The sequence below is a fragment of the Thalassophryne amazonica genome, chromosome 13, assembly GCF_902500255.1.
Source record: "Thalassophryne amazonica chromosome 13, fThaAma1.1, whole genome shotgun sequence".
NCBI classification, from domain to species: domain Eukaryota; kingdom Metazoa; phylum Chordata; class Actinopteri; order Batrachoidiformes; family Batrachoididae; genus Thalassophryne; species Thalassophryne amazonica.
In genome coordinates this window covers 65,992,712-66,008,580 of record NC_047115.1, presented here as the reverse complement: position 1 = coordinate 66,008,580, position 15,869 = coordinate 65,992,712, and the positions used below count along the sequence as shown (strand labels likewise).

General features: G+C 39.7%; 1 protein-coding gene across 3 annotated transcripts in view; it reads right to left on the bottom strand.

The window, feature by feature from the left end:
• fancl (FA complementation group L) overlaps window positions 1–4,721 on the bottom strand; it is a 71,344-nt gene extending 66,623 nt beyond the window's left edge. For all 3 annotated transcript variants that reach the window (XM_034184324.1, XM_034184323.1, XM_034184322.1), the window contains exons 1-2: window positions 4,397–4,721; window positions 1,415–1,473 (exon numbers count right to left, since the gene is read on the bottom strand). In XM_034184324.1, the coding sequence (XP_034040215.1) occupies window positions 1,415–1,473; window positions 4,397–4,483 (146 nt within the window). In that variant the 5' untranslated portion in view covers window positions 4,484–4,721. The remainder of the gene's footprint in view (window positions 1–1,414; window positions 1,474–4,396) is intronic.
• Window positions 4,722–15,869: the final 11,148 nt, after the last annotated feature.

Sequence of the window (15,869 nt, the reverse complement as noted above, 5' to 3'; positions counted from 1 at the left end):
AAGAGCGCTCTGTAGCAGGTTTTCATCCAGGATGTCTCTGTACATTGCTGCATTCATCTTTCCCTCAATCCTGACTAGTCTCCCAGTTCTTGCCACTGAAAACCATCCCCACAGCATGATCCTGCCACCACCTTGCTTCACTGTAGGGATGGTGCCTGGTTTCCTCCAAACATGACAACTGGCATTCACGCCATATGTTTAATCAAACCAGAGAATTCCTTTCTCATGGTCTGAGAGTCCTTCCAGTGTCTTTTGGCAAACTCCAGGCAGGCTGTCACATGCCTTTTACTAAGGAGTGTCCTTTGTCTGGCCACTCTACCATACAGGCCTGATTAGTGGATTGCTGCAGAGACAGTTGTGCTTCTGGAAGGTTCTCCTCTCTCCACAGAGGAATGCTGGAGCTCTGACAGAGTGACCATTAGGTTCTTGATCACCTCTATGACTAAGACTCTTCTCCTCTGATCGCTCTGTTTAGACGGGCAGCCAACTCTAGGAAGAGTCCCGGTGGATCCAAACTTCTTCCTTTTATGGAAGGCGGGGGCCACTGTGCTCACTGGGACCTTCAAAGTACCAGAAATGTTTCTATACCATTCCTCAGATTTGTGCCTCAAGACAATCCTGTCTGAGGTCTATAGACAATTCCTTTGACTTCATGCTTGGTTTGTGCTCTGACATGCAGAGCACAAATGGTGCTCTTGGGCAGCATGGTGGTTTAATGGTTAACACTGTTGCCTCCCAGCAAGAATGTCATGGGTTTGATTCCCACCTGTGGCCTTTCTGTGTGGAGTTTGCATGTTCTCCCCGTGTTTGCACGGGTTTCCTCCGAGTGCTCTGGTTGCCTCCCACATTTAAAGACATGCAGGTTAGGTGAATTGGAAACTTTACAATTGTCCAGGTCTCCTTTGCAAAAGAGGTCTCAATTTCAATGAGACTAACCTGATTAAATAAAGGTTAAATAATCAAACATGCACTGTCAACTGTGGGAGCTTATATGTAGACCAGTGTGTGCCTTTCCAAATCAGGTCCTATCAGCTGAATTTACCCCTGGTGAACGCCAATTAAGCTGTAGAAACATCTCAAGGATGATCAGTGTACCATGCACCTGAACTCAATTTTGAGATTCATGGCAAAGGCTGTGAATACTTATGTAATAAATTAGCAAAAATCTCAGAAAAACAAACAAACATTTTTTACATCATCATTATGGGGTATTGTGTGTAGACTTTTGAGGGAAAAAAATGAATTCCATCCATTTTGTAATAAGGCTGTAACATAACAAAATGTGGAAAAAAAGTTAAGCGCTGTGAATACTTTCTGGATGCACTGTATGCTTGCTAGAAACCCAGAAAAATTTTGACATCAATAATATGTATGCGTGAGGGAGGTAAGAAGAAGTCAATGAGGTCATTTGTACTTGGCCAGTTTAAGTTGGCGATCTGGTGGAAGTGTTATTCTCATTCGGAAGTCTTGTTCCTGTGAGAAACATTGGATAAAATGAGACAATATTGCTTGTTATTATAAGTCAGGTAGTATTCTGAATCTGACTGACTGAAATATTGGAGTTTCTTGAAAGCCCATACAGGCTAGAAATTTGATGTCATAATAACAAAATGTCTTGCAGAATGGTCCAGAGTAGCTAATTGGTTCAGCTGTGTTAAAGAACAAATCTCAAAAGAAGTAAAATTGATCTCCAAACTTCACTGAGAAAATCCTAAAACATAAAATACAAAGTGGCGATTGATATTGTACCTTATTCCTTCACCTTCTATGCCATTCAAAAAGAGGCTGCCATGATTATTACAAGATTAAAAACGACACCATGATGTCTTAGAATTTCAAGCTCAAAACTTAGGGTTAGGGTTGTGCATGAACAGTGCAACTGTGTAGTTTATAAATAACACGCGTGGCGTACAAACACTCGTTTGTATGCCACTCGTGTTACTTTCCACAAAGTACTGTTGGTACAATACTTTGTGGAAAGTACTGTACCAACAGCAACAGCTTGTAAAATGTAGTTATACGAGTATTAAAATACAAAATTCTATTTGTACATATCATTTCTCATTGGTCAATCTTGATCATGTGATTGTGATGGTACGTGCCTTTACTTGTTTTATATCTGTATGTAGGGATAAAATTACCTTTTCAAAATGATAATCTGAAATACTTTCTGTAGCTCCAAAATATTTGGAATTATCTTTCCAACTTTACCAAAGTAATTTAATACTTTACGTACGAAAAAAAGAAAATCTTTAACATGATCATGACGTGAACCTGTGCACTGGATCTTCAAAAGGCCTTTTTCTTGGAAGTGGCTATTCATACATAGCCATATTAATAATCTCAAATCCTATTCATAAGTAGTGCAGCGTTGTTATGGTTAGGGTTATTGTTATGGTTAGGATTAATAGTTGTGATTAACGCAGTTTAAGAATCTACATATCAATAGCAAATACATACAACTATATAGCCTCATGATCATGTGACCTACAGTATAATGAGAGAGACGCTACGTACCAATAGAAGTTCAATATTCAAATACAGCTACATATGCAGAGCCACTGCCTATGCTGCTTAGCACCAAAAGGAAACTGAAACAAATTTCACAGCTCAACAATGAATCTAAATAAGACCCTTCGGCTGCTGCCTTGTTTTCACTCGGGGTCGCCACAGCAGATCCAAGGTGGGTCTGCATGTTGATTTGGTACAAGTTTTATGCTGGATGCTCTTCCTGACACACCTCCGCATTACATGAGAAATGTGGCAGGGTTGGGGTTTGAACTGGGAACCTTCTGCACTGAAACCAAGCGCACTAACCACTTGGCCACCACTCCTGCCCAGATCAACACTGAATGTGCAGGTTAAAAAAAATTGCATATAAATGATCTGGAAAGGTATTGGAAAGCTGCAAATAAAATAAATAGTAAATTAAAATGCCTTTACATGAATATAAAGTCTTTTAGCTTTGAAAGAAATAAAACTAATATTCACTAAGATACAGCCACCTTTTGATTATGCCTCTTCTGCTTGGTTTTCAGGAATATTCAACTAAAATCTGATTTGCAGGTGATGCAAAATCAAATAATTAGATACAGTTAAATCTTCCACATAGATCTCGCATTTGGTCTGGAGGAGTTCTGTAAAGTCAGTATACTGCTGGCTGAATAGAGTGAACCAGAATAAACTAAATCAAGCCCCGATTACCTTAACATTTTTAAGACACCAGCATGAGAAACACTACAGCACGGCAAATTTCTGTACTATTACCACAGATTAAACGTGGAAATCCAACCTCAAATAAAAAGTTTGAAAATTATCTTCCTTAAACTCAAACTGAATGCATATCTCTACAGCTTCATATAAATTACTTAAAAATATGTAAGCCAAAATGATGGGTTGTATAAGTAATGGAACGCTTTGGTATAATACCTGTAAATAATGTATATATGAATATTTCCAAGTCATTGAATATGTCTTGGACTTTATTTACATCAATTATGAAGAAATACAAACAGTATGGCACTCTATAGTAAATCTGTGTGGAGTAGACAGTTCTCAAAACTGACTGACTGTGCAAGAAGAAGAAGAGTGAGGAAAACCACCAAGACACCCAGAAGACATTATAGGCTTCTGTGGCTGTGACTGGAGAAATTGTGCACAGTACATGTTTTGCATTTTGTATCCCTAGTTATATAGCTTCATGATGAAGTGGTATAAAGGAGGATTTTCTTACAAAGAAGACCTGAGACAATTTGCCATAAAGTACATCTGACGTGCAAGCCTAGATTTGATGTTTTGGTGAAAAAAATCCATTGACTAGTCTGCAGAAAACTGGCAATAAAACTGAGGTATTATACCAAAGCGTTCCATTACTTATGCATATCATCTTGGTGTTTATATTTTTAATTAATTTACATCAAATTATAGAGATTTGCTTTCAGTTTGAGTTTAAGGAATATAATTTTAGAAATGTTATTTTTTTTGTATTTGAAATGACATAAATTAAAATGTGTGACATACCAAGTGTTCCAATACTTTTGGAAGTACTGCATCAAATCTGTGAACGGCTTACTGATCAAACTCCTGAGGAAAAGTTTGAATTTTAAAAGGGAGTTAAAAGATGGCAAGTAAACACATATGAAAAGGTGAATTAGAATTTTATTTTTGTATTATTATTGCATCTGCTTAGATTGTTGTGTTGACTCATTTATACTATATTTGTGAGAACAATGGAATTCATGCTTTTTTTGTGCTACCTCGGAGTTACTGTGGAATCCGTATTATATATGCACTTTGACATGTTACTAAATAAATCAAAAAAACGATAAATAAATTAAGCAATTTGAAGAACTGTTCTTTAACAGAGAACAATGTCTTACCACATCAGCAATGTTACCTGAACTGTGATGAAGCCGTCGTAGACAGTTTTGTCCTTGTTTAGAGGTAAAAGCAGCGGATTTTCTGTTATTACTGAACTCTCCATCAGAGTAAAGTACAAGCCAGCAGACCGCTTCCTTAGCGAGCTTTAGCCTGCCCGCCAACACAGGCAAACAGTAACTTTATGCCGTTCAAATAACGCCAACTAATTCTGCTTAAACTGGCAGTTAAGAGTATATCATACAAACCGGGTTGTTAAAAGCATGACTTGTAAATAGGTCACTCGGTTGTAGATTAATTTGACACGACTGCGCGGCCTCCCGCCATGAAAACATAGCAATGACGTAACGGTGTTGCCTTCACGTACTCAGAAAAATGTCGGAATTCTGCATATTTTCATTGCAATGAAATAAACTTCTCTGCAGTTCTCAAATTTACATCTCTCTCTCTCTCTGTGTGTGTGTGTGTGTGTGTGTGTGTGTGTGTGTGTGTGTGTGTGTGTGTGTGTGTGTGTGTGTGTGTGTGTGTGTGTGTGTGTGTGTGTGTGTGTGTGTGTGTGTGAGACTGTTTGTCTGTTTGATTGTTGGCAGGAAAACTCAAAGAATAATGAATGGATTTCAGTGAAACTTTGGGAGCAGCTGCTCGATACTGTTTGAGGAAAAGCGACTTCAGTTTTGGAGGTGATCCGGAATGTATTCTGGTAGTGATATTCAGAAGGTTGTTTGACGCATAGCAACATTTAACTCAAAAAGTTGTGAGAGCAGAGCATGTCAATGAAATTTGGTGATCAAGTGGATAATGTCCCACAAAAACATATTTTCTTGAACATATGTCACCTTGGTTGAGGTAAGAGCTCTCAAAGTGCCTTCTTGAAGCCCTTGTTGTGTCTATTTGTGCATTCAAATACACAAAAATCCTGTATTTTCAGTGAATAAATAAATAAAATAGCTGGATTTACATGCAGATAGATTAACAGTGCACGCTATTTTGGCCCGAAGATGGCACCACGAGTCACGTGACCGTTTTTTTTTTTTTTCCAGCTAGTCAGTCACCTGGCTTCCTACACCTGTGGCCCATTCTCCAGTGTTTTCGCCTCCTGGTCTCCGCCTCCTTCACATCATGTGCACCATTTCAATAAACTCTTATCTTTTACTTTAGACCTGCTTCATTGCATTGTGCGTCTGTTTCAGTTCCCGTTTCATCACGCAACAATCCTGGTATTAGAGAGTTAGAAAACATGCAGGGCAGGTGCTGTCCAGAAGCAGGGTTGGAGACCCCTGTTTTACAGTTTCATTTGACCACATCCCATGTGGGACATTCAACTAACAAAGTGGTCTTCAAGATGATGTGCATGGAGAATAAAAGTAGTAGGGTTTGTAAGTACGGTGCGTGAATCAGAAGAGTAACCAGCAAAAGACAATATCAGTGTTAGTTGTCCATTTCTGTTGTCAGGGTTACTATGCTGGTGTCAAAAATAGGATTTAGTGCTTCCTCAGTTGAAAGTGGACAGAGAAATTGAAGAGTTATAGGGAGTCATTGCTCAATGCGCAGCTGGGGAACCTGCCATGGCTGGAAAAAGTGTTCTGTCTCCCAGATAGCCCACCATGTGGAAAGTTTTCCTACCCTGTTCCTCTTCCAGGATGGTAGATGACAGTGATGAAAGGGAGGAGGAGGTCTACCAGGTCCATTTCCCACAATTGCCACACCATAGCCAGCAACATCCAGCAAGGGACTATGCGAACCTACCAGTAGTTGTTACCCACTGCAACATAAATACAAATTCAATCAAGGCAGTGTTCACATCAATAAAACCTCCAAATCGTAGCAGGAGGATCAAGCATCATGAGCTTCTACAAGTGTTTGAGTCCTCAGACACAAAGCTCTGGCCCCTGTAAATACTGTCAATTCCAGTGGTTGGAACTGCACATCTTTAAGCCACAATAAAAGATCAAAAACACTCAGAGATCTCAGAAGGTTTGAGCATCTGAAATTCAGCTGTTACATGACTGCTGCAACCAACACTCGGAACCAGAACTTCAACAAATTCATACACTGAGCCATCAGCAATGTATGTGGTGAAAGTATTGGTCTCAAAAATGATATTTGTGTCTCTGGAAGCTCACCCTGTAAGGTTGAGTGATGTGTAGGAAGAGCTTATGGACTCATGAGGTTACTGCAAGGAGGTGTCTGGTGATACCAATATCTTTGCAGGACACAAGTGGTCCAAGACTTCACAGCCCTGGTCCTTCTTGTCTCTCTATATGGTTGTAAGACTTGGACACTAACTAGTGACCTAAAGTGACAACTAAAGTCTTTGATACTTGATCTCTCTGCAGAATCCTGAGTTACCAGTGGGATGACTTTGTGTCAATGGAGCAGTTAATTAGGGAGACGCAGATGATCTATATACATAGATTGTATATATACTGGACAAAGCCTGTGTGATGTCAGCCATTGGTTGTTTATGGAAACCTGGAAAAGCTGAAATGACCCTCTTCTGGGCGCCATGTTGAGAGCCCCGCCCACACTCATTCGCGATGAACTCATTATGCAAAAAGTGGTGGAGCATGGTTGGCTCCGTGTGTGATGAAAACCCCTGAACACCCGCCCACCCCGAGGCCCAAGCACAAGCTAACAGCTAACCTCCATTTGAGTGTTTATTTAATCAGATTTTTGGGGACTGTGCGGTGGTTCTCCTAATGGTTTGTTTTGGTGTGGACAGCAGAAGTCATCAGCCACATATTGAGATGAGATTAGAATTTATTTACATTAAATCTGGTTTTGGTCCTCACACAGAAAGGGTAAATTTAGCACAGAACAAATGCCCCATTTATCGCGCATGCACACATCGCGAATAAACAAATCTGGTAAGTCTTTATAGACTATCACATATGCAGATGATACTGAGCTGTGAATGAGAGGGAGCATGGAGAAATCGTGACGATGCAAGGAGGAAGAGTGGCCAAGGTAGATGAGGATACTTGGGTTCCGCTGTTCTTAGTAAGAGAAAGTGTGGTAGAGAGGTGAAGAAGTGAGTGCAGGTAGAGCTGGGCAGGTAGAAAAGAGTGGCAGGAGTGATTTTTGATAGAAAGGTGTCTGCAAGAGTGGAAGGAAAAGATTCCTGCACAGTAGTGACACCAGCTATGTTGTATAGCTTAGAGGTGATTGTGCCAACAAAAAGATAGCATTCAGAGCTGGAGGTGGCAGAGCTAAAAATGCTACAGGTTTCCTTGGCAGTGATGAGGATTGACAGGATTCATGAGTATGTCAGAGGGACAGCATGGGCTGGATAGTCTGGAGACAAAGAGAGGATGGCTGGTTATGACAGAAGAACATGCAGAAGACAGGTCAAGATGGAGATGAATGATCTGCTGCTGTGGCCCCTAAGGAGCAGCTGTAGAAAGAAGATGATCAAGGGAAAGAACACGCTAAATAATGAATTAAAAATTTCAACATATCACATAGTTGGTAAAAAAAAAAAACTATTATGCTAATCTTGATGGAAAAAAAGGTGTCAATTTTCAGAGGACTGCAATGACCCCAAAACAGAGAACAGGCAGGAAGGAAAGCTTAAAATTCTTTAATCACAGTGAGGGAAACTCAAGGTTATACACAGGTGATCCACAAAACAGCAGAAGTGTCCGTGCAGGAACAGACAGAGGGGTTGGCTGTAGGGTTAATACATACAGTACCAGAAGGCAGTTCATGAAGCAACAGTGTACAAGAGGGAATCAGCAAATGGGTTAATCAGCATTAATGGGGCTATTTCACTGAGCATCGTTCCTTCCCGTTTAATCCTGAATAGCAAATAGGGAAGTGTTTTAAATCATCATAGTAACTTCTTGATCAATCTTTGTCAATCTTGAACAAATTTGGTATACGTAGTAGTTACAGCCATCATCAGCACCAGATTTGAAATCGGGATTGAATTTTTGAACTGCTTAAAAATTTCATCCCAAGACTTGAAATTGTTTATAGTACACATGGTAACTTCTGGGTATTGTCATGTTGGAACTTCTTCAGACAGGGTATTTGTACTAACCATGGCTTGAAACTTGTTTGATCGTGCTCCGTCGTGGAAAAGAATTTGACACTGAAGCAGTGTTTGTTGTGTGTTTTGTTGAAGATGAATAGCAAGAGCTTCTTTCTTTCTTTCTTTCTTTTTTTTTTTTTGTTCGGATTGCCAGGTTTGCACTTTATAAGTCAGTCAGTTGCCAGGTCTGCACTTTTATAAGCCAACCTCTTAGGGTTAAGCCATTTCATCCTTTTTTGAACTTTTTTGGATCGTGAGTGATCACAGAAGAACCACGCTTTGTAGAGTAGCCCTGTAATAAGCAGGTGGGCAAAACACAGAGTTCAGTCATACCAGGAAAACGGCCAATAATCAGTACAGAAAGGTTGATAAACACAAGGAGGTAGTGTAAGTCAGCAACAAGGAAACAAAGATGGAGATAATAACATGCTAGAATACATGAAAGGAAATATAAGATGTTGTTGTTGAGATGAAAGCAGGGTTTAAAGACACTGGGAGGTGATTACTGACAATAAGATAGGGTGGGAGGGCAAACAGGAAGAAAGCCCATGAGAAGAGACAAGAGAAGACAATGTCAAAGTAAATCAAGTACTGAACACAAAGTGACTAAAACAGAAATAAACTCAGAACTCATAACACTGATTCAAAAATCCAAAACTGAGAACACGTAGAACATAAACCTCACCTGTAAACACTTTAGAACATAAATAGTAACCGTAAGCACACCACAGAACACAAAAGTGAGGCAGAGAACAGAGACTACAACCCCTGGCAAAAATTATGGAATCACCGGCCTCGGAGGATGTTCATTCAGTTGTTTAATTTTGTAGAAAAAAAGCAGATCACAGACATGACACAAAACTAAAGTCATTTCAAATGGCAACTTTCTGGCTTTAAGAAACACTATAAGAAATCAAGAAAAAAATATTATAGCAGTCAGTAACAGTTACTTTTTTTAGACCAAGCAGAGGAAAAAAATATGGAATCACTCAATTCTGAGGAAAGAATTATGGAATCACCCTGTAAATTTTCATCCTCAAAACTAACACCTGCATCAAATCACATCTGCTCGTTGACATTGACCCTGTGCCATGACATTGACCCTACGTGTCTTCTTGCAAGGAATGTTTTCGCAGTTTTTGCTCTATGGCAAGATGCATTATCATCTTGAAAAATGATTTCATCATCCCCAAACATCCTTTCAATTGTCCAAAATATCAACATAAACTTGTGCATTTATTGATGATGTAATGACAGCCATCTCCCCAGTGCCTTTACCTGACATGCAACCCCATATCATCAATGACTGTGGAAATTTACATGTTCTCTTCAGGCAGTCATCTTTATAAATCTCATTGGAACGGCACCAAACAAAAGTTCCAGCATCATCACCTTGCCCAATGCAGATTCGAGATTCATCACTGAATATGACTTTCATCCAGTCATCCACAGTCCACAATTGCTTTTCCTTAGCCCACTGTAACCTTGTGTTTTTCTGTTTAGGTGTTAACGATGCCTTTCGTTTAGCTTTTCTGTATGTAAATCCCATTTCCATTAGGCGGTTTCTTACAGTTCGGTCACAGACGTTGACTCCAGTTTCCTCCCATTCGTTCCTCATTTGTTTTGCTGTGCATATTTCGATTTTTGAGACATATTGCTTTAAGTTTTCTGTCTTGACGCTTTGATGTCTTCCTTGGTCTACCAGTATGTTTGCCTTTAACAACCTTCTCATGTTGTTTGTATTTGGTCCAGAGTTTAGACACAGCTGACTGTAAACAACCAACATCTTTTGCAGCATTGCATGATGATTTACTCTCTTTTAAGAGTTTGATAATCCTCTCCTTTGTTTCAATTGACATATCTCGTGTTGGAGCCATGATTCATGTCAGTCCACTTGGTGCAACAGCTCTCCAAGGTGTGTTCACTCCTTTTTAGATGCAGACTAATGAGCAGATCTGATTTGATGCAGGTGTTAGTTTTGGGGATGAAAATTTACAGGGTGATTCCATAATTTTTTCCTCAGAATTGAGTGATTCCATATTTTTTTCCTCTGCTTGGTCTAAAAAAGTAATCATTACTGACTGCCACAATCTTTTTTCTTGATTTCTTATAGTGTTTCTTAAAGCCAGAAAGTTGCCATTTGAAATGACTTTAGTTTTGTGTCATGTCTGTGATCTGCTTTTTTTCTACAAAATTAAACAACTGAATGAACATCCTCCGAGGCCGGTGATTCCATAATTTTTGCCAGGGGTTGTATTCAAGGGAAACATAGACACCAAGAGAAAAACAAGGATCATGGCAGGAGTTAGTTGTTAATATAACATGATGACAGATAATCAGCATGTGATTTAACTCATCTCTGCAGTGGCATCCACATTTCTGAGTCTTGAGTTGCTGAGCAGGAGAGACTCCTATGGAATCAGGTGGTCCATGGATGAATTTGCAGATGCCAATACATCAGCAGGGCAAGAAAGCTCCTAACTATTTAGGGTTCAGGTGCCTCATGTAGAAAGACTTGCATGGATTTCCTACTGAAACATGGCATACGCCAAAACCAAGAAACTGGCATAAGTACAAGAATATCCATATGTATCAAAGTGTGTGTAGGCATGGATCCAAGTATGCTTTGATTGTACAACCCACTGAACATGGAATTGAGCGCACATGCAGACGCACCAAACTCCGCTGGCCACGCCCCTATTTAAATATGAAAATCCATGTAAATAGGCCCTGGAGCTGGGATCCCCACATTGTCACAAAAGACAACATGAACACAGAAAAGAAATTATACTGAGTGTGCGCTGCAGATAACTGGAAAATACGTGGGGACACACAGGGATACATTATTTGGTACCCTGGCAAATGGAATAATCATGAAACTTGAAAATGTTTGTTGGAGCGTGTGTGTGTGTGTGTGTGTGTGTGTGTGTGTGTGTGTGTGTGTAAGACCGTAAATGTTGCTGGCTCAGAATAGCGCACATACATACTGAAGTTAAAAACATGAGATGAGCCGCCACTGACAGTATGTGACATTCAGAACTTTATGCGCATTTATTGACAAATACTGAACACATGGAGACAATCGGTTAAGCTCTGCTCCAGTCCCACCATCAAGAAAAAGAAAACACATTGATAATAACAAACAACATATTTAAATGCCCACATGCCCAAATGTGCCCACGCTGTTTTTTGCTCGGAACAATTACACAAATACACAGTAAATTTTAGCTTGGTGTGTGTCACAAGCCTCATTGAATGGTACATTCCATCTGTCATCTCATGAAATATACATACCATTGAAAGAATGAAAAAACATTCATTATTTGTTTTATATAATGCCAAAAATAGATCCTTGTCATTTGATATTTTATTAATTTATAAACAACAGAAAAGGGACTTTCATTTTGGTGTTTGTCACTGGTGCTTTAACGTTAATAGTCCAACACAAACTTTAAATCGAAGTCCAAAATTGTTCTCAGTCAACTTGCCAAAAACAATTTTGATGATGTAGTCTATGATGCCGTGCACTGAGGGGACGTGCCTCTGAGTGTGCGTAATGAATTGGGTGCGCTCCTAGAAAGCTCGTGTATTTAGGCTACACCGTTGTAAGAGACTGACTGAGTAAGAGTAAAGAGTGATGACAGTATTTTTTAAATTATTATTTGAACGTATAGACCCTCGGTCAAGTGATCTCCTGCATACCACAAAACCAAACCAACAACTGATCTGAGAAACGACACGAGACAGTAGATTAACCCCACATACAGCCCTCCATCACAAGCGCAAACACAGCGCAATTGGGCATGACAGTTACACAACGGGTCAAAGATAAACCTTTCATGTAGATGTACAGTGGTCCCTTGTTTATCGCGGGAGTTACGTTCTAAAAATAGCCCGCAATAGGCGAAATCTGCGAAGTAGACAGCGTCATTTTTTACAATTATTATAGACGTTTTAAGGCTGTAAAACCCCTCACTACACACTTTATGGGTGATTCTTAGACTACGGGCACTTATTATGTCCTTTGATCATATTGTATGAAAAACTGAAAAAAGGGGAGATTTCACACTTTTATAGTTATCTTTACAATGAAATTGTGTTAAGAAATTTGTTCTAGTAGTCTATAATGACTTTTTCACCTTTTTCAGCATCATTATATGCAAATATTGCCGTTTTGTGCTTGTCCCACACCCAGACTTTTGATCTTCAATTATAAAAATGAATGGTAAAAAAATGTTTTTTTCTAATGTTTTAAAATATCTCTGAATAAAATATCAGTAAAATAATCAAAACATAATTGGGGTATTCAATGTCATACAACTGTTGTGATTTTTTTTAAACAAAATGTAGTTGTCCCACACTATTGCCGTAATTTCCACCACAACACTAATGTCCCTTTAAACAGTTTGTATGAAAGATTGTTTGGGTAGTTTCTATGGAGATAAACAGTGACATCAGAGCACATGTATATAGCGCCAAATCACAACAAACAGTTGCCCCAAGGCGCTTTATATTGTAAGGCAATGGTGTGGTGGAAATTACATTTACAAGGCCAATAGTGCCCGTAGTTAAAGAATCACCCTTATACACTTTTCTCAAACAGGCATTAACATTTTCTCACTTTTCTCTCGTGTGCAAACACTCTCAAAGTTCAAACCTTAGAAGAAAAATAAGACCAACCTGTTTTCAGGCCCAAACATTTGTTTGAGAAATAAAAATAGAACATTTTCCTATAAATAATTATGATGGCTTTTAGAACTAACGAATTTAATTTTAACGATCAACCTACGAGGTTGGACACATAAGAAATTATTAATAGTGACTAACCAGTATTTCACAGTTCCTCTGATCGTGCCTCTTCGTCGTGGCGCCGCTCCGCTGAAGGCCTCGCTGCAGGTGTCTTTTTCTGAGTGAAGAACACAGTTATGGGTAGTTGCTGGCGCTCTTTTTTCTTCTGGGCGAGAAGATTCTTATTAACAGACACGCAGAACACAATGTGCGTACTCTCCCTTCGCGGTGCCGCAACAGGTGTCCCGTCATCTCGACAGAACACCAGCTTGCTTGATGAGGACGCAGAGCACAATGCGCTGTAAAAAAAAAAAAAAAAGAAAGCATGCAAAATTGGACTAAAAAAATCCGCGAAACTGCGAGGCGCTATATTTTCCAGTATTTCTTTATCTTTCTTTTTTATTTTTATTTTTGATAACTCTCACATCCGAGGGGGCGAGGTTGATGACGTGAGGGGGCGTCTCCCCCTCGCACCCCCTTGCGCCGCCGGGTCCGCTTCGTGCACAGACTGCTGTCTGCTTTCCTCACTCCAGCGAAAAATCGCGTCAGAAATTTCTCCAGCTTTTCATCCTAACTTCATCCTCTTCATTCTAACAGCTCTTCATGCCTCCAGACGGCTTACGACATGGTGGATTTGTTTTTTTTGTGTGTTAGAAGAATTAGCACCATCAATTACAGTAGCTCTTTCAAATCGTTGTCCTCAAGCAAAACAAATTCCGCCATGTTTAGCTAAACGCCGCCCCGGGTAGTGTGAGCATGCGCAGTGGTTGGAGCGTGCATTTCATATAGCCCATGCTGACTTGATGATTTCATTTTGATCTTAACAGGGATTCACAATCCTTACATACGTAATATTTAGGTCAAATTTGAGGAGTTCTGACATTTGACTGAAACTGTACATGCCATGTCTGTGTGAATTTTTTACAAGACAGAGTTCAAAGGGGACCTTGATGGGGGTACTTGTGACATTGTCACAAGTACCGTCTGTGTTCCTGTTACATTTTCCCAGGTTCCTGCAGAGAAAAAGGGTGAAACAACAGTGAAATCGTGAAACAGCACAGGAGCAATCATATATGGTGCACAAAAGGAACAGGGGTCATACAGAGCTCAGAGAGTGCCTTGACAGAGACATGAAATCTGCACCTGCAAGCACCTGAGAGGATGTTTTGTTGCCACGTTTCATTGCATACACAAAGCCATGGAACCACCTTAGGGCCTAGATGGCAATCACCCAGGCAGACAACCGGTCCATCCCCACATCTCTAAAATAATCATCTGTCTGCCTCAACCAGGTGATGCGTGGGTGTCCCCTTGGACTTCTTCATCCACTGGGGTCCTCAACACTCAGGCACCTACACACTGGATCATGCACAGAGAAACACACCACATGTCCAAAATGTAAAATCTGATGCTTCCTCACAGTGCATGTGATACTTCTCATCTTAGTCTCACAAAGTAATTGCTCTGTTGATATGTAGTCATTCCAGTCTCAAAGGCCGAGGACCCAGAGACATGAATGTCACCACTGAGATAAACAAATGTCTCTACAAGTTCAACAGTTTCCCCACATACAGATACACTTCTGATGGTTGAGTCCAGGAAGTCATTAAAACCCTGGATCTTAGTTTTGGTCCAGGACTATCGCAAATCTAGACACTCAAATTTCTCTCTCAGCTTCTCAAGTGCTGCAATCCAGGTATCCATTGATTACGCAAAGATCACAGCATCATCTGCAAAGTGAAGGACAGTAAACCTTTCCTCGACAACAAAAGCACCCAAGTCACTGGTTTTCACAACCCTACCCAACAACCAGTCCATGCAAGCTTTGAACAGTGTAGGAGCCAAAACACATCCCTGAGGAACACCAGTTTTCACTGGGAAAAACTTAGATTATCTGCCTCCACTCTGTAAAGAGCTCACAGTACATGTGTATAGACAAATTAAATTAATTAAATTCAGCTAACTGATATTGAACCAGAGATCAAAACAGGAGTTGAGGTGGGGGCTTGGGGGTGGGGCAGTCATAAGATTATGAAGGTGCCTGAGCTGCCATATCAATGACTGAGGTTATTGGCAGTAAGACCTATTGTGCAGGATGCCCTGGATCTGGTCTTTCAAGATGAGGAAGCAAATCATGATTTGGAGGAGGATGTGTCAGAGAAAGAAGACAACATAGAGGAAAAATCTGATGAAAATTAGACATGGTTATATAATAAATCCAAACAGGTCCATAATGTTTTTGCCATTTTCACATTCAATACAATATATTTAAATCATTATGACTATTACGATTTCATGTCTTTTGTAAAAGAGGACATGATACTGTGTGATATTTGATGTTTTTGTCTAAAAATGAATGTTGTAAAACCTAAAACACACACAAAGTATTGAGTTGAGCTTTAATTATTGACCAAATGCTTATTTTCCACCATAATTTACATTTTTTTTTTTTTTAAATCCTACAATGTGATTTCCTGGATTTTTTCCTCATTTTGTCTCTCATAGTTGAAGTGTACCTATGATTAAAATTACAGACCTCTCTCATCTTTTTGGGGGTGTTTGTAAGGAAAATGGTCATTTCTCTACATTGATTACAGACCCTGCAGCAGGTCTATATAATGAACCGTTTCTGCAGCATGGCTTTGCTTTGAACCTTGAACCAATTAAGCAG